Source organism: Cynocephalus volans, chromosome 12 (genome assembly GCF_027409185.1).
Source record: "Cynocephalus volans isolate mCynVol1 chromosome 12, mCynVol1.pri, whole genome shotgun sequence".
Classification (NCBI taxonomy): Eukaryota; Metazoa; Chordata; class Mammalia; order Dermoptera; family Cynocephalidae; genus Cynocephalus; species Cynocephalus volans.
In genome coordinates this window covers 78,909,708-78,932,367 of record NC_084471.1, presented here as the reverse complement: position 1 = coordinate 78,932,367, position 22,660 = coordinate 78,909,708, and the positions used below count along the sequence as shown (strand labels likewise).

Below are 22,660 nucleotides of genomic sequence, written 5' to 3'. Positions count from 1 at the left end.
ACTAACTACAAATCTAACATTTGTTTTGGCATTCTTTTCGAAGTTTTAAAACACAAGATATTAGGTCCTAAATGTTTTGATTTTTAAATTATGAAAATTATGCACATATTTCAAATGAGGCCTTTTTACTTTCTTCCTGTACCTTTAAAAGATACATGTCTCAGAATTTCCTTCTTACAACATATAAACTGGATAACTGCTAATATAGAAGTTAAGATTAAAGGATTTTTTTAATATCAAGTTTAAGTTTTGGTTCCATAGTAATTTTTGCCTCACTTTTCTAACAGAAAGTAGCAGTAACTGACAAATAAATAAATGAGTAGCTAATGATACTAACAGAAAAACTTGAACAGACATATTGATTATGATTTTATATTGCATTCCTTCATATAAGATAATTACATTTATTGATAATTTAAAATGTCCTAGTTATCATGACAGAATTGAAAATGTGGAAATGCTATGATGTTCTGCAACAATCATTATGAATGACTTCTAGGTACTCTACCACCTGAAAAAGTAAGAATCACTGACTTAGCATCTATAATGGCTGTGTCTAAATATGCAAATAAAATCTTAAGCCACTAACAACTGATCATTCCATTTTTTTCTGGCCTATCAACAAGGTGGCATCAGCAGCAATAGATTAAAGTGTCAGTCCTGGCTTTTGTACTTCCAACTCCAGGGTACACAAATAGATAAGATCTATTTCATATGACCAGGCCATGCAGATTATTTCTCATTATGTCCAATAAATATTAAATTTACCTAAAACATAATTAATTGCCCTTCTGGTTGCGTAGGCTTTAGAGGTATATTAACATTGACTAAGAGTGCATAGTAGCTGAAAGATTTGCTAAATGCCTTGGCTCATTTTAAACCACAAACCAATAATCTTTCCACTTTGTATTTAGTTTTCATTTCTTGTAAACAATGATTAAATAACAATAACATTAACATTACCAAATTTATTTTCTTTTCAACATCTCCTCTAACTTTTATTGATATTACAGTCCAGTTAGGTTTAAAGGATAATAGTAGAAATAGACCTGAATAAGGGAGTCGGGAGAACTTCATGTGATCCCTAGATTGGTCTCTAAATAAATTGCATGATTAGGGCATATCTAGTGTCAATTTTCTCAAAAGCAAACATAATGTCTGTCTCAAAATATTATCACAAGGATTAAAATGAAATTATGTAAATGGAGATTGTAAATTATAAAGAACCATTCCACTGTATGTTATTATTACTATGATTTTCAGAATCCCTATATTCTATTATACTACTGTAATTTTTAAAATGTGGACTCCTCCTTTGGGCACAAAAACAAACTGTGTATTTCCAGACAGAAGTTGCAATAGATAATGATGCCAAGTACAGCACAGGCTGCAACAAACATTGCTTGGATACTTCTTTTTTGTATTGGCAATCCTCTTCAAAATAAAAGGGTTTATTAACAAATATGTAAGCATCTCATTAAAATTAATCTGTTATGTTCCTGTATTAAGATACTCAAAGTCTAAAATTTAAACATATGACACTTCATACATGTATAGCTATGCTTTCTTTCTTTTAACTACTGCCATTAAAAGAATTTTTTGATATTGAAATTATTTATCACACTGTCAGCTATTTTGTATACAGGTTTAGTTGGCCACTAGTAATGACAAACAGGAATTCTAGCTATTAAACTTAATATCAACCATAAATGGACTGAAATGTTACTCAAAGTTCTAATTTTATGCACCTGGTATCAACCCAAATGCTGCTCTTGTTTCATTTCTGGGACATCTCTCATGTTTGTTAAGAACTTCAGACATACACATACATAGCAAATCTGGTATTCATCCTGAATTCACCTAGAAAATCCTGTTTTACAGGTGAATTAGGCTTTCACTAAGAATTAGTATAAGCCATAATGATTAATCTTACATAATGCATTTGTTTATTTTCTTATGAAAAAATCAGATCATATACTTCCCTGATGCTAAAATCTTATAAAACATTTCTTACTGCCTTTTTTTTTTGTCTCTGTGCTTAGCTTAACACACTTGCATGCACTATAACAGAGTGCCTCTGAGCCTTTACCTAAAAAATAATTTTAAAAAACATGTCAAAACAAATTAGGATATCTCATCTTCATTTTTGATTGTTTTCAGCACTGAGTCTTCTCCCAAAATTTTACATAGTTCATCGAGTCTCTGCTGCATTTTGGGAATTCCAGCTAGCTGAGATTCTAGCTTTTGTTTTTCTTCACTCAATGTTAAACGGATAGCAGTATCCAATTGTTCAAAGCGCCAACCTCCTTCACCATCAAATTGTAATAAATGAGTGTGGTATTTCCTGCATAATTAAAATGAAATAATATTATTAGCCATAATTGTGAAAAGCCATTTTAGTTATAGGTTTATCATTCTAATGGATATTCAAAGGCAAATTTTAAGTAAAGGTGCCTATTCTACGTTTGATTTTCAAGGATACCTCAAGAAGTTAAATATTATGATTTTTTAAAAAATCCAAAAGTCATTAATCTAATCTCTAGGAAATTCTTATTCATTATATTAAGTTTATTTTATATTCTGAATGTATATAAATTACAAAGTAAGACATGCTGTCACATGTATTTATCTTCATAACCCGGTATGGCTTCTGAATAAATAAAAAAGCACACTTAGAATGAAAGTAAGGAAAGGAAGCTAAAGAAAAGAAAGCAAAAATTTTAAAGGTTGTACAGAGGAAAAACTAAGAAAATTAAAGAAATACAGTAGCAACTCATTAATACATCATCCTTTGGGAATGAGTTCTTCTATGTAAGTAAAAAGTTCTCAGTAATGAATTTTAAAAACAAACTCTTTGATAGAAATCTTTTAAAGATGTTTCTACATCTTGATAATTTAAATTTCCTTTCTCATGGCTCAGCTTCATAATTAGGAACTTCACAGCAGTACAGATTATTTTATTGGTGAGATAGGAGACAATCCATCTTATCTTTTCCTAAAGGGAGGCTGAGGTCTCAGTCTCTGGCATTTGTGGGGGATATGTGGCAGAGCTGGTCCTGTGTGGCTCAGTCAGTTGCATTTTGTCGCTTTGCTGAACTGGCCCCCTATTCTTATGTCTCCTTTTACTGTCTTTCCCTTATACTGTTTCTCACTTCTTGCTTCCTTTTAAGCTCCCATCTACCATTATTTACTATAATCAGTGGGCCTTTATCAAGGAACTTCCATCTCTCTTTTTAAAAATCAAGATATAATTCACATGCCATCAATTCATTCTTTAAAGTGTAAAAATGAAGGATTTTTAGTTTATTCACGAGCTCATGCAACTATCGCCCCTATCTAATTCCACAACATTTCAGCAGTCCCTTTCCATTATTTCTCCTTCCGTCCAGTCCCTCCCAACCAGTAATATCCTTTCTGTCTCTATAGATTTTTCTGTTTTGGATATTTCATATAAATAAAATCATACAATACTGTAGTCTTTTGTGACTGGCTTCTTTCACTTATCAAAGTGATTTCAAGGTTCACCCAGTTGTAGCATGTATCAGTACTTCATCTGTTTTTACGGCTGAATAATGTTTTATTGTATGGTATTGCACATTTTGTTTATCTATTCATCAACTGAAGGACATTTGGGTTCCACCCCCTTTTGCTTAGATGTTTTTAACATGATGTAAAATGGGAAACTAAGCAAAATCACTGTTAAGATGAAGGTTTAAATTCATGTATTTGGTAACATATAACAGAGATTAATGATCTCTTCCATACACTTTTGGGTTCCTGAGCCTTTCAAAAATTGATCTCCCAACAGTTCGGACCTTACCAAAATTAAATTGAAAACAATTTATTGCTATGTCAAAGGGAGAAAATGTGGAAAAACTATTATTAAAATATTAGAGTTTAAAGAAAAGTAAAGGAGAAACAGAAGAAGGATGGCCATACAATGAGAAAAAGAAATAATGGCAAAAAGTTTATTTTGTTTATTTCATTCTGAACTTTTCTCGGGCTTTCCTAGCCTTAGATTACAACCTGGAACAATTTTAAAATGTGGCATTAATATCTTGAGAAAGTTTCGTCTTCAATGTATAATGAAGATTTAGCTCATCACTCTGGTTGTACAACACTATTTGATTTCTACATGGAAGGAACAAACTATGTAGGTGTTTCATGCCCTGAGATTCAAAGACATGTTCTATATGAGGAGACTTTTAAAAGTTCATGAAAAGATTCATATTACCTTTTAATTCAATTTTCTCACAAACTTTTTGAAGTACCCTTATTTTATAACCCAATATAATATTTCAGGGTTTATCTTACTCAGAGGAATTTAAAACAAACTTTAACAGACTCATTGAAGATAATCTGTAGACCTCCTTCACAAGTAGGATAAAGCATAAGAAAGTGGTAATTATACAGCTATAATTATATCCAGGAATCAAATAATTTAATAATATTTTATTAATGTTTTACTTCTTTAGACACTGGTATCTGTTTCAATCTTTACAGTCAACAATTACTCATTTGTTGTTATGGGGGAAATATAATACATATTTTCCTACTTCTGAAATCTTTTCAGGGATAAGAAGAATTTCACTTTCCCTGAGGAAAAGATAACTAGAAATGACAAATTTCTACAACCTAAAATGACTAAACTAGTTCACAAAGCAGCACTAACACGATACATGATGTTTAGTTTTATGGAGAAATGTACTGTGGATAACTGCAATTTAAAATACAGTATTCTTGTTAAAAGACATACATTACAGATTTTGTTACTTGCTTTAAAAACTAGTTGTTCCTTTAATTGAGAAAACAATGGCTAGATATGCTTCCAATGCCTCTTTGGGCTACTTGAATAAGAAACTGAATGACAAGAGAGTGTAATAAATCCATTGATAGTGGTCAGAAAAACACCAGGACTAAGAGAGAACTTCACGTTATTCCAACACGTGATCAGTTTGGAAGCACGAATGGAAATAACAGGTCCATGCCAAAAAGGGCTCAAGAGTTCTGGCCTGGCTCTGTGTAATCCCTGATTCAGACGATTTACAGGCAAATGTCACAATTGCCTTAAAGATGCAGGTCCTGTTGGTCTTCTCCAAGGAAAAGTCAGAGGAATCCCACCCATTGACATGACTCTCTCTCATGCCGGACTAGATCCAGACTGCTTCTGTAGACATTAGTGAATCAGGGTCCTATCACTCCAGATGCCACTTAATTCTTAATGACAGAGAGACAAACCACAGATTTCCATAAGTAGGATTACTTTGTGAAATGCTCTATTTTCAGGTCCACTCTCCAAGAGGGGAAAATATTCTGAAAAATCTGAATGTTTAAATTGAGTGTAAGAATAGATTATTATTTTCTCTACAGAAATGGAATTCTGAGTCAAAGAACTTTGAATAATAAAAGCCTGATGTGAACTACATACTCAATTGCTCACAATTTTAATATAAAAGGTGGAAGGTCTAGAAAGGCTTCGAGAATTAACTCAAATAAAGCTTGCTACTAGTCTAGGTTTGCAGCCGCATATGCGATGACAGCCTTAGCATGGAATGTGATCGGCCACCTGCCAACAGAATGCTGCAGCTAGATAGAGAGACAGAAGTCCTGTGTAGTGCTTTGGGAAATAGGAGGCCAAGCATATAGAGTCAACTATAGTTACTAATATGTCAAAAGAAAATATTTTTATTGATGAAATAATGCAAAAGTAGAGAAAGTAGAATGTAGTATGAATAAAAAGTGTTTTTATTGTTTATGTATGAGATACATTTTGAGTTCCTTATAATAAGTAGAGCAGTGTACTGTAGAACAGTGTGTGTGATCATGGAAGTTATTTTTCTCACTTTTCTAGTTCTCAGTTTTTTCACCTGTAAAATGGGAAAGTTCTACTACCTATACTCCATAGGGTTGTTGGGAGGCTTACATAAAATGAGCCTGGAACTGAATAGGTGCTAAATATTCATTAGTAACTACTATTACGATGAATCAATGGAAAAGTAGGGGAATCATAAAAATAGTATCATAATTTTTTAAAAGAGAAAATCCCTTTAGGTTTTATGAGATATTACTTAATAAAAATTTTAGCTCATTTTTACTTAAAACAAAACAAAAATAATGTTTTTTCCCCTGTGTTTTCTCCTACTTAAATATATGGGGGAATATCAAGTTGTGGTATATTTTTTTCTCTGGATTTTATTTTCCTGGACTTTAAGAAAGGATTAAAAGAATAATATAAAATATATAAATATATTCTTTCCCAGTAGTTACTATAGGATTATGATAAATATTTTCGGTCATATAAATCACTGGATTTTTCTACATCTTTGCAGAATTACTGGGAAGTGATGATAATTTCTAAATCACACATTAAAATTAAGAATAGAGGAGATCGAATGTCAACACAAAGAAATGATTACATTTTGTGAGGATGAACATGCTAATTATCCTGATTTGATCATCACACACTGTACACAGGTATTGATATGCAACTCTATGCCCCAGAAATATATGTCACCAATTAATGCCTCAATTAAAAAAAACACACTTAAGTTATGATATTAGGTTAGGTGTATCTAAACAACTAGTGTGAAACTTAGGAGAAATACAGACAGAAAATAAGTGAAATGCCCTATACCCTATAGTAAAAAGTTTGGCAAAGTTATTCTTTAACATACATAGAAAATCCCACCTGTCACAAATTAGTTAGCATCAAAAGCACTTACCAAAGAGAAGGCCTGTGTGTTATTGACAGTAGAGATATTCCAGCCCCTTTCGCAGCCTGAAATATCTTTCCTTCAACATCAATGCTGACAGCACTGGTACATTCATCTAGCAATGCATATCTTGGTCTTTAAAAAAATGAACAGAAATAAATTAATGATTTTTCTATTTGAATTATAAATCTTTCTTTGCACAATATGAGTTGCAATGTTGACACTTTTAAAAGATCAAGAGAATGACATTATTAAAGATAAGTGATAAAGAAAAATGTAGTTATCCCCCTCGTTGGACGAGAATATCACATTCTTCTTAAATTTAAATAGATCTTCTAATACCTGCTCAAAATACAATAAGCTTTATTGTTATGCAGATGACTGAATCATAAATATGAGGCATAGGAAAGATGGGAAAGGTCATTGAGTGTGTTTTCCTGTGGAAGATAGATTCATTCTTGGTGACAAGGGTCTGACTCATTACATGAAGAATACACTACAGTAGCTAATTATCAAACAGGCCACAGCCCTGTTAGCAAAGATTTAATGAGAAGATTATTTTATCAGCAATGTGAATACCTAAGCATTACTAGTGGAACTTCATTGCCACAGGACTCTGCAAGAGTGAATGTGCCTAATCTTAAAAACTTAGAGAAGATGTTTAACCTCATCATATTGCGACCATGCTCCAGAATCAAATTCTAGGGGCAAGAAATCAGTAAATATTTTTTTGATTACATTCAATGATTTTTTTTTTCTCGGTCGTTTTTACTTTGGTAATGAGTGTCTTCTATCAGAGGTACCCTATCACTTACCACTGTTTCCTTCTGTTTATCCCTTCTCTATTCCATTGCACCCCCCTGCTCTTATCTTTCTTTGTCCTTTCCTTCCTCCAAGACAGTCTGGACTTTAGGTACATATTTGGTACAGAGCAACATGACTTAGCTTGGTTCATGAGACCAAAGTCAACTCCTCCATTGTCATTCACTATTCATTTCAGGGTTGAAAATCAGTATCAAGTATTTACCAGGACAATTCCTTTCATGAAGATATTCTGATCTTTAAAAATAAATGACAAGAAAAATTTTAAAAACTGAAATCAGTAATTTCTCATTCAGCATAAATAATTATTTAGCACTGTAAGCTACTTTTCTAAGACAGATTTGCTTATTAATAGAATCCTGTTACCTATTTCAGAATGGTTAGTCAGGCTAATAAACAGAGGAGTCAAAGGCAACTTTAACACTCCATTTGATTCTAAAACTGCTCCCTGTGCAAAGAACTCAAAGATCACTGTGTGTTCCCCATGACAACATCAATGGAAGTAGTTTTGCTGGTTGGCTTTTGGTTACTGTTCTGGTGTAAGTATTAAGCATTATTTTTCTGTCTCGGTCGATTACTGTTTTGTGGATTTTTTTTAAGAAAAGGAAGTTTAAAAGAGAAAGGTTTGGGCAAAATTTTCTCTTTGTGCAAAAGTCTTTCTAGTAACTGACTGTATTTTGTTATATTTCAGAGTGGTTTGAGCTAAACGGAGAAAAGGTGGCATTTTAGAATTAGAAAAAAGTGCATATCTTACACTCGGTTGTCATAGCAACCCCTAGTCTAGCAGATGCAAAATAGATGTAAAATATCACACACTTTTGTTTCCTTGGAAGGTCTGGTATGTGTGTGTGTGTGTATGTATGTATGTGTGTGTGTGTGTGTGTGTGTATGTGTGTGTGTGTGTGTGTGTGTGTACTTAAATATATCGACAATAAAGCAATAGCTGGAATTCAATACTGATATAACTAAATAAAGCATTAGAAATATAAAGATGCATATATGCTTAACATTTAACATAAATTATCCTGTCAAAGGCTCTGAACTTTTTAATGCCAAAAGGAAATTTCCTATTTCCTGACCAGCAAAAGAATCAAATAATCATTCTGACAATTTGACTTTTCAGATACCCAGTGCACATATAACAATGAAGACTGCACTTCCCATTTTCTTTCCCTTTGTTTTGCTTTAAAATATTTCAGAAATAAAAAAAGAGTAGATAAGTCAAGTGTGACAAAATGTTGCACTTGTTGAATCATTATGATAGGAAATATGGGGTTCATTTTACAATTTCTCTTTTTTGATGAATTTTTTATATTTTTTCTATAATTAAAGGTTTATTTAAAAAGTTGACAGCCATTTGGTTGCTAACTATGAGCCAACTGGTTGCTAAGTGTTCAATGAGGTGTACTTTATATATTTTTTGCTCTCTTTATTAGCTTTTTAAAGTTCTTCATAAAAGAGTTACTGCTTCCATTGCAACTCATACAAGAGTGTTGCATCTGCCCCAACTTATGGCCCATTCATGCATTCATGTGCTTAACTCTTGGTCATTTTTGCCCAGGATTTGAATACTAAAAATGAGTAACATAGTTCCTGATAATCTACTGCTCTGCACAACACAAGATCCTCATTGCCAGAAACCTAAGTCAAAAAAAAAAAAAAAAAAAAAAAGTGAGAGATACTTCTTTTTCAGAGAAGAATAGGGCAAATAATAAGAACAAATCAGAATGGCTTTAATACTACCTTCCCATGTCTTGTGCTTGGTATCCTTAAACTCAAAAAGCTATGAAGCTGGTGGCAAAGAGAAAAGCTTTAAAAAAAGAAAATATTTCCTGCATCTCAATTTTTCTGAGTCCATTAAGACTTATGCGGGCTGGTTCCTTTCTCCACTGGATATACCTCTGGTTTTCAAGGGGGAGAACACTATGGTTTAATAGGTTGCTGAATGGTTAACAAGTTGATTTAGTTTGAATTTAATAATTTAATTCAGAAGTATTACCGAATACCTATCTACCAGATTTACACCAGTATAGTAGTGGCTATGAATTCTTCACATTTTATAATTAGTAAAAATCCTATTTTTAACTTTAGGATACATAAAAATCTAATTTAGTCTTCTCGTATATTATTTCATCTAACATTACTCAGCATAAAAGAAAGAAAGAAAACAAACCACTTGGAGATTATGCTATGAGAAAAAATAATTTACGAAATTTTAAAAAATGAAGCTCAGTTTGTCAGTAAGATATTTTTTAAACTAAAAATGAGGACACTGAATCCTGTCCAAATGTTTTTTTGGTTATGACAGTGGAATGTAGTTACCTGAATGCAGCATACTTACTTATGATAAAACATACGAGCCATGCCCATTCTTTGCTTTTCCCCTCCTGATAGGACATCTTTCCAGTCCATAACAGCATCCCATCCTTTAAAAAAAAAAAGATACATATTTTATAAATCATTTGTTTAATTATTGCCATTTCTACCTTGGACAAGTGATTCCTGGCAAGTTCAATTTGTTAAAACGAAGAACCTGGTATTTTACAGAACATACTTGTATGCTTGGGTGAACTAGAGAGCCTCATGTATAAGCATTTTGTTTTAGGTTTGATATTCTTTTAATGGTAATAATTATTTATACTAACAAATCATCTTACATGAATTCTAAACACTGACACTTTAAAAATTTTGTTTGTTTCTCAGTATCTCCAAAGGGTTGGTAGGCTTATACTTATTTTGGAGAAAGGTCAAAGAAAAGATCAACAAATTTGCACAGGTCAGTTACTAAGACTGCAAAGGGAAAGAGAGGAACTACTATAAATAGCTTCCATGTCATGGGCTCTCCTGAGCCAGGGTGGTGGGGGGCCTCAGGCCTTGGCCATGACCCCCGACATGTGCAACCAGACCAGCAGCGACCAACCAGCCTTTGCAGGAAGTGTCCCGGACTCTCCCAAGCCAGGAAAGTGGTGGGCCTTGGCTATGCCTCCCAACACCTGCAGCCAGCCCAGAGGTGACCACCAAGCTGCCTCAGGAAGCACCTTGGGTTCCCGAGCTGGGGTGGTGGGGGGACAAGGGCTTATGCCACACACCCCCATGTCTGCACCCAGCCTGGCAAGGACCAAGCCAGTCCTGGAAGTCCCTCGGTCTCCCTTGTGGGAATGAGGAGGGTGCCACAGGCCTTAACCCCGCCCCTCCTCCTTCCTCCTTCTTCCATCACATTTCCTTTCCCTTTCCTCTCTCTCCCTCCCTCCCAAATACTCCGCAACAACATCCTAGAATATAAAAAAATAATTTTAATGAAATTACATTTTCTTTTAGAAAAAAATAGCTTCCATGTGCCTGCCACTTTATGTGAGTTTTCTCATTATATACTCTACTGCCGTATGAGATAGATTTTATTATTTGTATTTTAGAAGTGAATAACCTGAAACTCATGCGGTAATTGACATGTCTAAGTTTACACAGTTAGATATCAGAATCAGGATTTATATTTAGGTCTATCTGATGCTTTTACAGTTTATCTGTGCATGCTCTCTCTTCCAGCATCTTAACTAGTGACTTTCTATTTGATATGCATTCAAAAAGCAAGGCTCTGTTTTTAAAAATAGGTTATATCTATACATAATGATATAGAAATGTGTCCAGAATATTTTTATATGAAAATCCAAGTTTCAGAATTGTATATATCATGATTGCACTTTTGTAAATAAACACATATATACATACACACATCACACGGGCATATACACATCTCCAAGAGTGGAATTATGACACTTTTATTTTCTAAGTTATACATTTTTATAATATTTGAAATTTTTATAATAAGCCTATCTTAATTTTTTAATTAAATTTTAAAAAGATCACAATGACAAAATCATGGTTCCTCTCCTGGAGAATCTGATTTTCAAAGAAGAAAATGACTGCCATAACTTGATACATATTTAGGGCAACATTTCCAAATCTTAATTGTTCAGCACTTAGCTCTCCCATTTGGAAAAAGTCCAGGCTCTTTGCTCTGTTTTTGTTTTCCTCCTCAGCTGAATTTTCACCATTAGTAAGGCTTCTAAATAAACTTGGTCAAAGGGAAAGGAATTGGAAGTGCAGTCTTCATTGCCTGTGTGCACTGGCTATCCGAAAAGTCCAATTGTTAGAATGATTATTTGACACGTTTGCTGGTCAGAAGGAAAATATGGACTTTCCTTTTGACATGAAAAAGTTCAGAGCCTTTGACAGAATAATTTATGTTTACTGTTACACATAAAATGCATCTTATGTTTCTTATCTTCTTCCTTTTAAAATTATCATTACAAAGTACATTACATTGAAAAAAGTCTAAAAGTGTAAAAAAGAAACCCAAAACAGTGGTTACCTATTAAGAGGTAGGTGATAACTGGATGGGAGGGAACAGGAACAGAAAGAATTTTTTCACAGTACATTTTTAAAAACTTTGTAACTTTTGAATTATATGAAAGTTACCTGTTCCAAAAATTAAATATGCAAAAAATTACAATAAAAGTAACACAATATATTAAATATTATCAGTACATTACAAATTTTCAATACAGAACTATCTAGAGTGAAAAGAAAGCTTTCCCTATTTGCCAGTGACACCTTCGATTCCACACTCCAAAGGGAACCACTGTTCATTTTCTTGGGTAAACTTCCAGAAATTGTCTATCTGTTTAAGAACATATACATATAATTTTATATTAGGGGGAAAAAAATCTTAAAATGCCATTTGATTTAAAGTTCTTGCTTCTAGGGAAAACTATTGAAATAAAACTTTCCCTATGACTGAATTTTATAGCATTTATGCAATATAAGTGATGATTTAGAAATTGATTCAGATTGCTACACAGTGAAGAAATATTCTGGACTTAAAAATTTTTTTTTCCATGCCCACTGAGAAAAAGGCACAAGAGAACAGTATCTGGGTCAAAGGAAACTTTAACATTTACATATTTAAATAAATCATGTTTTCTGTTCTACTAAACCCGGGGGATTTTGTAGGTAATATTTCATGATCACAGAACACATAATCAGAACACTGAGTCATAATGTTGCCTCTGATGTGATTTAGTCAGACCAAGCCAGCTAAGAAAAGAATGATTTTCCTGCTTCCTACAAAATCCATTAGTTTACCCTTCTACTCTCTCCTATTTTGTAACCTGTTTGATAGAATAAAATGTAGTTCTTAATTCCATCTCTTACTAAGCAAAGGATTAGCTAGTCTAAATAGAACTTGAGTAGGCTTCTTCAAAAGTAAGTGATGTATCTGCAAATGTAATGTTTCATGCTTACGTATCAAGCAAGCAAAACAGGTTTTTCTTGGAATTTTCTTTATGTGTAAGGATGTAATGGTTCTTATTGGTGTCTAAAAAGTTAGAAGTAGCATAGCACAGTGGCATATTCTAGCACAGATCATTGACTTTCAAGTTAGATCTGTGTTTGAATCTTTGTTGCACCACTTACACTAGGTAATTTACTAAACTTCTGAATTTACTCTGTAAAATGGGGATGCAAAATCTACAGCACTGAATTATTATGAATATTAAATAAGATGATATATTTTGCATAAACACCATAACAATTACTATGGTTGAAGCATTCGTAAAAACAGTTCTAGGCCATCTTGATGACTTCTAAAATAATAGAATATTCTATGTTTATTATAAATTTCTATTTGGATCATTGGATTTTAAACTTACTCAACATAACTTGCCCATGATAAACATGGAGCATTTACTCAGCCACAGTGTTTTGAAATTGGAAAAGTTGATCACATGAAACAAGAAAACAACCTGCTTTCCCTATATGGTAGAAATTACACACACCATAAAAATGAATATAATATCTCTCTTGTCTGCCTCATCTGCTTATTGTAAAGATCAAATTAAATAATATATGTGAAATTGCTATGTAAAATATAAGTACCATCACACAAAGACAAAATATAGTAATCATATTACAAACTAATATTACCACTAGCTACTAATCCTGTGAATTCCTGGGCCACTGTGCTAAATGTCTTATGTATGGTCTTATTTAATCTTTTAAATAAAACCAAAACCTTATAAGGTAGATATTTATCCCCATTTTACAGTTGAAAATACAGAAAGCAGTGCTAAGATTTGATTCCAGAACTCTCTGAGTTCAAAGCCCATATTCTCAATCACTGTATTACCCTGCTTCTTTGAATAATGTAAACAGACTGTGAAATAGAACATGAAATCCTTGCAAAATTAAACCTGGAGTTCTGCCTTGTTATTTCGGTAGTCTTTCTTTCTTTTTTAAAAAAATAATATTTATATTTATTTTTGTGAGTATTTTAGTAGCTTTTCTGGGCTTTCAAATTATATGTTATCAAGTTATTTGAAAGTGTGACTATTAGATGATATTTTTAAAGCTTATTTCCATAAATGTTATTCCTACTCTTTCCAAAACATCTTATGCTGAAAAACCACAATATAGAAGTTTCTATACTTTAACTCTCTATGTGCTACCTGAGAGAGAAAAAAATGTATTAGAAAGATTGTAGGTCTGAAAACAAAAAAGAAACTCTGTGATACCAGCTTCTTAAGTTATTAACTTTAATATAAGCTCAGAGCTTGGCAGGCGAATATTTCTGTCATAGACTTTACATAAATCTAGATTGACAATGGCCTCAGGGACACTTGTACATTCAAATACATAAGAAAAAAAAACTGTTTTTAAATGCTAGCTGCAGTGACATGGAGACACAATAAAAGCCTAGGGTGCTGCATTAATCATGACACAAGCAGAAAAGGGGATGTCAATAATGGAAAAGCAATAAAACTCCATCTTTATGCTTATGTGCTAATAATAGCATATATTCAAATTAAGCCACAGACTAAATATATACCTTTTTATTTTTTTTAATGGAGTAAAATGCATAAAGAAAAGAACGATAGACTTTACCTCCTTCTCTTTGAACTATGTGAAAGAGGTGGACATTGTGTAAAATACTTTTGAGATCTTGGTCTGTATAACCTTTATTGTGCATATCATCCACTGAATCGGGATAAATGACTTGATCCCGAAGACTTCCAAGAGACATATATGGCCTGGAAAACAACAAGCACACAACAATATTACTGCAAAATCATTTTAGTTTACTCAGTGTGACATCCAGGTGGCCTGAAAACATTAGAGCAGACTTTAAACACTACATTTCTAGGATTATATTTAACTGATTAGAACTGCAGAAAAACACCCTATTAAGTTTATGTAAAAACGTATTGAGACATAACACAAGAAAAGCTTCTACAAGAAATTATTTGACACTTTCAGCAGAGAAATATAACAGGGTACTTCAAAAAATTTGTGGAAATATAGAATTATAATATAAATCTTTCCATGAACTTTTGAAGATTTCTCATATACCCTGTTTCATTGTTTTTGATAAAGATTGCTTCTCTACTTCAGCTAAAATTATTTGGGTTAAATGTAAAACTTGGGGGTTTGATCCAGCAACGTGAATAAACAAAACTAAAAAAAAAAAAATGCCATTCATAATAAGAAAAATTAAAATTAAAACTATGTTGCATTTCTTATAAGATTGGCAAAAGTTCAACAGTTTGACAACTCATACACTGGCAGGCCTATGGAGAAATAGGGGCTCTCAAACTGTGGTGAAAATGGTATACCCCTGTTGGAAGGGATTTGGCAAACCAACATATCATTTGTTCTTTGACCCACTTCTAGGAATTTGCTCTGAAGATATACTTCTAGAAATACCAAAAAGAAAAAATGCTTAGGGTTACAGCATTATTTGTAGTAGCGAAATATTGAAAAACAACTTAAATGCCCACACAGAGGAGACTGATTGAATAAACTACAGTAAATCCACTATGCAGTTACAAAAAAGAATGAGGAAAATCTGTATGAGCTGATAAAGTGATTTCCATAACATACTGATAGGCTGAAAAGCAAAGTGCAAACATAGACATATACCAGGGTTTCTCAACAGCAGTGCTATTGACATATTAAACCAGGTAATCCTTTGTTGTCAAGGCTATCCTGTGTATGGTAGGATGTTTAACAGTATACTTGGTCTCTATCCACTAGATGTCAGTAGCACCCCCTCCAGTGGTGACCAAACAAATTGTCTCCAGATACTGCTTATGTCTCCTGGGGGACAAAATCATCTACAGTTGAGACTTCTTATATATACTATATCACCTTCTACATGAAAGAAAACAAAATAAAATATACAAGTATCTGCTTATATTTACAAAAGGAAACAGAGGAAGGGTAAAGCAGAAATTAATGATACTGGTTATCTATAGGAGGTGGGAGAAACAAGGCAGAATGGACAAGGCAGGAAGTGACCTTTCTAAGTATCCTTTCTATATAGTTTGCACTTTTAGAATCATGTTAAAGTGTTACTATTCGATAAATAAATAAAATTAAACCAAAAAGAATGAAGAAAAAAGAACACCTTAAAATTGAATGGAAACAGAAACAAATTAACTGAATGGTATATTAAGTACGTAACATAACCACACTGGGAGGGGGAGTTGAAGCGAGTGAGAATTAATCCAAGTAGCTTTGGAATTTGGTCACATAATTTCAAAGACAAAAAGAACTAAAAAATGATCTTGAACCTAAATGGCAAGTTTGTTTTTGGTAATGATATAGGTGTAGCAATTTTAAAACTATTTTATGTATATTATAGTATTGATTAAATAAATAATAGTGTTGAGCTTGAACACTTTCTTAATTTGTGGCTGCTTTTAGGCCAACAGTGGATAATTGGCAGTCTACTCTCTATAAGGGGTTGCGTCCTGTATCTAAAGAGCTGTACCTCTTTAGACTAACATTTAAATTTACATTTAGAGTAGTATGTTCTTTAGGTAAACTTAAAGTTGAACTGAAATTCTGTGCTGGATAACCAGCTATCACCAGGCTCAATGAGAAGAAAGATACAAACATGGAATGTGAGAAAGCAAGAAAAAACCTGTAATACTTGAATTAAAGTATCAGTATGAATTTATAATTTTTTTTTTTACAAAAAAAATATCTCCTAGCTCTTTCCATATTGGGAACATTCTGATATTATCCTTTGAGGAGGGCACAACGTCATTTAGGTGATTTTGTGGGTTGAACTGTAGATCTAAAAAGACATGTCCTAATTCTAACTCTTGTACCAATGACTGCAACCTTATTTAGAAACAGGGTCTTTGCAGATGTAATTAAGTTAATGATCTTGAGACAAGAGGTCCTGGATCAACCAGATGGGCCCTAAATCCAATAAATGCCCCCACAAAAGAGGAGAAACACAGGAGAGAAAAGAAATCCACATGAAGAAAGAGACAAAGATTAGAGGCATGCTGCCACAAGACAAGGAACATTGGTGCCACTAGAAGCTGGAAGAAGGAAGAAAAAATTCTCCCCTAGAGCCTTCGGAAAGTGTAGACTGCTGATATCTTGACTTCTGGCCTTCGGAAATGTGAGAAAATAAATTTATGTTACTTTAAATCATCAAGTTTTTGGTAATTTGTTACAGTAACCCTTGGAAACTAATACAAGTAGTAGTATTCTGCAAAAAATACATAATCTGAATCACCATGAGGAGACATGAGGAAACTATCAGACAAACTCAAATGGAGGAACTCAAAATACAATAGTCCTCCACTCTTTATAAACATCAATGTCATTTAAAAAAAAAAAAACCCAAAACAGAAAAACAAACAAAACAAAACAAAAAAAAGAAAGGCTAAGGAACTCTTTCAGATTAAAAGAGACTAAAATGACCCAACACCTAAATGCAATGTATGATACTGGCTTGGGAAAGACAAGTTCTTATTTTATTTGTATATTTATTTTTGGTAGCTGGCTCATACTGGGATGCAGACATATGACTTTGGTGTTATAAGGCTGTGCTCTACCAACTGAACTAACCGGTCAGCCTACAAATTCCTCTTTTAAAGAAAGGTATTATGACAATTGTTAAACTTTGAATATGGACTGGGTTTTAGATATTAACATTATATCAATGTTAAATTTCCTGGGTTTGCTAATTGTACTGTGGTTATATTAGAGGCTATTCTTGGTCTTTGAAAATACACACTAAATTAGAGGTAAATATTTATAATTGCTGCAATTTACTAAAAATGGTATTTTGTGTGTATGTGTGTATGTGTGTGGGTTTGCAGAGAGAGACATGTTTTTAAATACAAAATGTGTTTTGTAGATCAATTGTCTACCTATTTTTCCATAGTACACAAACCATTTAGTTGAAGGACAGATAGCACAAGGTTTTTAATAATATATTTAACTATTATTTGAAATTCAAAGTGTTTATATTGCAACTATACACATATACATTAAATATATTTCAATGAGATCTTTACAAATATAAGCAATCTCTGATCATATTTCTTTTTATAAGTTGAGATATAATTCATGTATCATAATATTCACCCGTTTAAAGTGTACAATGCAGTGGGTTTTCAGGATATTCACAAGCTCATATAACTATTACCATTATTTTCAGAACATTTTCTTCACCCCACCCCCAAAAAATCCTGTACCCGATAGCAGACAGTCCCTATTCCCCCTCCTTTCAGTCCTTAGCTATCACAATCTATTCTCTACCTACATTGTTTTGCCTATTCTGGACATTTCAAATATATGAAATCATACAATATGTGGTCTCTTGAGACTGTCTTCTTTCCATTAGTATAATATTTTCAGGTTCATCTATGTTGTTGCATGTAACAGTACCTCATTCCTTTTTATGGGTGAATAGTACTCCATGTATAAATATGCCACATTTGATTAACCCATTCATCAGTTGATGGATATTTCAGTTGTTTATACTTTTTGGTGTTATGCATGAAATTGCTGGGGCATATATCTGTTTGAGAAATTGACAGATTGTTTTTCCAAAGTGGCTATACTATTTCTGGTCATATTTCTTGTATCATATCTCTATGACTTTACTTCCTGCCCTCTTCTTTATCTTTCCCTCTCCAGTCTAACCATTCTTTCTTTTTCTTTTTTTTTGGTGGCTGTCCAGTATTGAGAATGAAACCCTTGACTTTGATGTGACAAGGATGCACTCTAACCAGCTCAGCTAAACAGCCATCCTATAACCATATTTTTTTTAAAAAAATGAGTTAGGACACAGAGTTGTTTGTGTACATCATCTTAAGCATTCATATAATGTGACATCTTATTTAATACCTAATAATTATAATCACACAAAATAGAAATTAGCTACCAAGGCCAATGAGCAGTTTTACTTAGGCACTCTGAGACTACTCAGAAGAGGAGATACATAAAACCTTAGGAGAGAGTACTTTTGCTGCCTTCCTGAGTGATGCCAGCTCCAACTTAACAAAAATGGGAAGCACAGATATCCTTCCACCTTAGCATAAAACCAAGATGTAATTAGATCCAAAGAGTAGCCATGACACAATACACAACTGAGACTATAATGGTAAAAATACACGTGAGCATCGTTTCACAAGTGTCTCTATAGTATTCTACAATAAAACTTGATTAACTGGCAATATTTGATGAAGTCATGTTTTACATCTACATTTCAGGGAAGATAGTACAGAACCATAGTTATCACATATTCGTGATAATGGGCTTTGGAGAGATGGTACTATGCTAGAATCTTATTCTCACCATTTACTAGTAATGTGATGTGGAGTAGACTTACATTCATAAAGCAAATATATTTCACAGGGCCTAGTTCCCTGTAGTTTCAGGTTTAGCCTAACTTCTTAAAAGTATGTATAGAAATGTTAACCTTGCAAAAGACAGGAAACTTTCCCCAGGCTAAAGTCTCTGTTGCAAAATGTAGAATTGTAACACAGCAAGGTTGCTCACTCAAGGACAGACAAGTTACTGATTGACATGTAAAGATACTGGGAAATTGCTACAGGGAAAAACAGTGTTTGCTAAGATCAAGTTTTTGTTGGTGGATCAACTTAACCTTTTGCAAATTGCATTATGGAATGTCACTTTGCTTATTTCAATGATGTTACTAGCTTTCTATTTGTTAGCCATAATTCTGACGATATCCTTGTGTCTTTGTAATGGTTAAATCAACTGAATTTTCTCATAAAACTTCTTTGTTTTTACAATAAAAGGGAGAGGCTAACTTTGGAAGAGGCTGCCACATTCAGTTTTGCTCCTCCTAATGGAGAAATTACTGAAGTGCAGTCCGTCCGGGCCTCAATGCATACATAGTGCTTAAGTATTCGTGTAATTCTTTTCTTCGTATCCATTACACAGGGAAAAGAGGTATAACAATGTGACATAATTCTGAGCTAGAGGTACCTCATTTGTAAAGTCATTTATTTTATTCCATTTGTTATGAGAATTAAATGAAGCAGTGGGTTTTTATGAAGCTAAATGAAGCAATGCAGTCAGATCACTTAGTACAGTACAAGCCCACGGTAAGCACTCAATAAATAACCATTACAGAAACAAGAAAGTTCATTTCTACTTAGGTTTAAGTTCTCTACTTAAATCATCTTAAAAAAAGAACAGGTACAATAGAATTTTTATTTAGCCAGGAAAGGGACTGGTGGTTTTTACCCCATAGTAAATTTGTACTATTCTCAACGTGATTAATAATTAACAAGTATCTAGCTATGTAGGCTTTAGAGATTCTGTTAAGTACTCAAGAGATTACCTCATTTACCTAGAAGTATTTATTTTAGTAAGTGGAGCACCACCCAGTTCACTGGAGCAATTTAAAGGTATGAAAATGCACTGGGATGCCAAGTGCTTCCTTTGTAATAGAAATTTGGAGGAGCAAAACTTGTAACTTCTTTAAAAGACTAATTTAATATTATTTATGATTTCTTTATGCCTTTTGAAATCAGCCAATTTTCTCTGATGAACAGATATGGAAGTTTATCTCATAAAGTCTCTTAATTATAATGTAAATCAAAGTAAATTATGTGTTTGCAATGCTTAATTTCTTATTGAGTTTGTAAAAAGTCTAATAATAATAATAACTTAAAATGTACTCCAGAAATTTAAAAATTGAAACAAAACAAAACAAGAAAGAAAGCATGATTTTCAGCTATTGTTTTTTTTTTTATTCTATCCAGGATGAGATTTCAATAAAATGCCAAATCATAAACATTTTATTATGCTAAAAGAACTGCAAACATGCCTACATAATTTATTGGAGCTACTATTACTCAAAATGATGTAATAGAGTATATAAAAACTGCTCACTTTGAAAACTTATGTGAATGAGAATGTTGATGAAAAAATACAAAAAATATTTCATAAAATTACATATTAAGAACTCATCAAATATTGCTTTATTTACTTATTTATTTTTTGGTAGCTGGCTGTATGTGGATCCAAATCCTTGAACCTGGTATTTAACCAACTGAGCTGAGCAGCCAGCCCAGATGTTGTTTATCAAAGTTCCATTTTCTCTCAATTATTGTTTATGATCATGTAAATAGTAAAAACACATTCTATATATGTTTAATGAAGTACATAGCAAATAGGACCCTTAATTTGATTTTATTAATATAATAATTTTAAAATTTTATTATAAAGTTAAAGTCACCACTGAATTCTCTGGGCAGGCTGTGTCAAGAAAATTTGAGATGATGTTGAATCAATTTGAAAGCACAAGGAAATGGAGGACCTTATGTTCAATGTTTACATGATTAGTTTGCATGTGATTCTCTTTCCAGGTTAAAGGCCCAGAATTTAACATTTTGAGCTAGCTCAAGTTTCTCTAGTCCTACTGAAGTTATACATAATGGATAAGGCCTGAAAGTGCTAAACTTTCCTTTCCAGATATACAGACCTATCCAGATTATCTTCTAAATATTTAAGGTAGATCAATTACCATGTGAGAATGTTACTACCTTACTTGCTCTGGCCCGTCAGAAAGGGTATCATGCAGCAGCATATCTAGTACAAGCAACAAAGGAACAGTCAGATTTCTTATCATTAATAGTTATCAATAAAGAAACATTAATTAGTTTTAATTTACTTTCTCTGAGTAAAACCCATACTCACTTCTATATGTTGTGGAAAAGATATTGAAATGAATCCATAGGTATCATGGTATAATTTAACTAATTATCAGTATTTAAACATTTATCATAACTGTTATTCTTTGGAATCAGATTTCTTTCAAATGCATTGATATTTAAAACTACTACTTATAATAGTAAAATTATTTGAAATCAAATCCATTCCCTGTGATTACAGCTTTTTATAGTTGTGTTACAAATGTCTCAGGGTACTTTTATAATTTGCATTATACTCCCAATTTTCTGTGTTAATATTTAAATATCTGACAGTTTATGATTTTTCTGATAAAATGTATTGATGTTTACTAAAGTTTATACTTTATTCTCTATTCAAGGCAAACAGAAAGGAGAGAGCATTGAGAAGTTTTAGCTCTGTCTTTGTGCTTGGAGCTTCTGGAGGCTTGGAGCCCAAAATGTTACATATTTCCTAAGCTGTAGACAAACAAGACAATTCAACCACTAACAAAAAAATGTAACATGAAAGGTCTATATGGAGAGAAAACAAATTTTTTTTAAAGTATAAAACTTAATTTGGAACAATATTGATAACAAGTTCACAGCAATATTAACTATACTTAAGGCATGAGATGTGTTAAATTTAAGAATAATGTACCACTAAGTACTGCTGTGTTGTCATAGCAATAGGAAGTTAGCAATCTGAAAGCCATAAATCTAGCTACTAATAATTCACATAAATGCATGTGCTGGGACCAATCATGCCTTCAAATTTTTTTCATGCATAGCAAAAACTAGATTTGAGTTCTAATGCATAATAAGTCATCCCTAATATTTTTAAATTAAATATGTAGCAAAAAAGAAGAAATATTCAACTGAAAAGAGATATTTACTATTACTGAAATTCTATCTTAAGGGTAAAGTATTTGTAGGGTCCAAAACAGAGATGAGCACAGCCCTTTAAGAGCAGGGACCATGTTAATTTCCAGGTAATAAAAATAATATTAGTGGAAGAATCAAAATATTGCCACGCTGTTACGAATGCAAACTTTTCTAAAACTCAACTTCAAGAGCATTTATTATTAGATTGCCATATAAGGTTTCTGATATTTGGCT

The 22,660-nt window shown here is 32.7% G+C and overlaps 1 protein-coding gene across 1 annotated transcript in view; it reads right to left on the bottom strand.

The window, feature by feature from the left end:
- Positions 1–340: 340 nt before the first annotated feature.
- The window catches only part of ABCD2 (ATP binding cassette subfamily D member 2), a 49,661-nt gene continuing 27,341 nt past the window's right edge, over positions 341–22,660 (bottom strand). Inside the window, exons 7-10 of the mRNA XM_063075171.1 lie at positions 14,475–14,620; positions 9,877–9,961; positions 6,723–6,848; positions 341–2,344 (exon numbers count right to left, since the gene is read on the bottom strand). Of these exons, the coding sequence (XP_062931241.1) occupies positions 2,125–2,344; positions 6,723–6,848; positions 9,877–9,961; positions 14,475–14,620 (577 nt within the window). The 3' untranslated portion in view covers positions 341–2,124. The remainder of the gene's footprint in view (positions 2,345–6,722; positions 6,849–9,876; positions 9,962–14,474; positions 14,621–22,660) is intronic.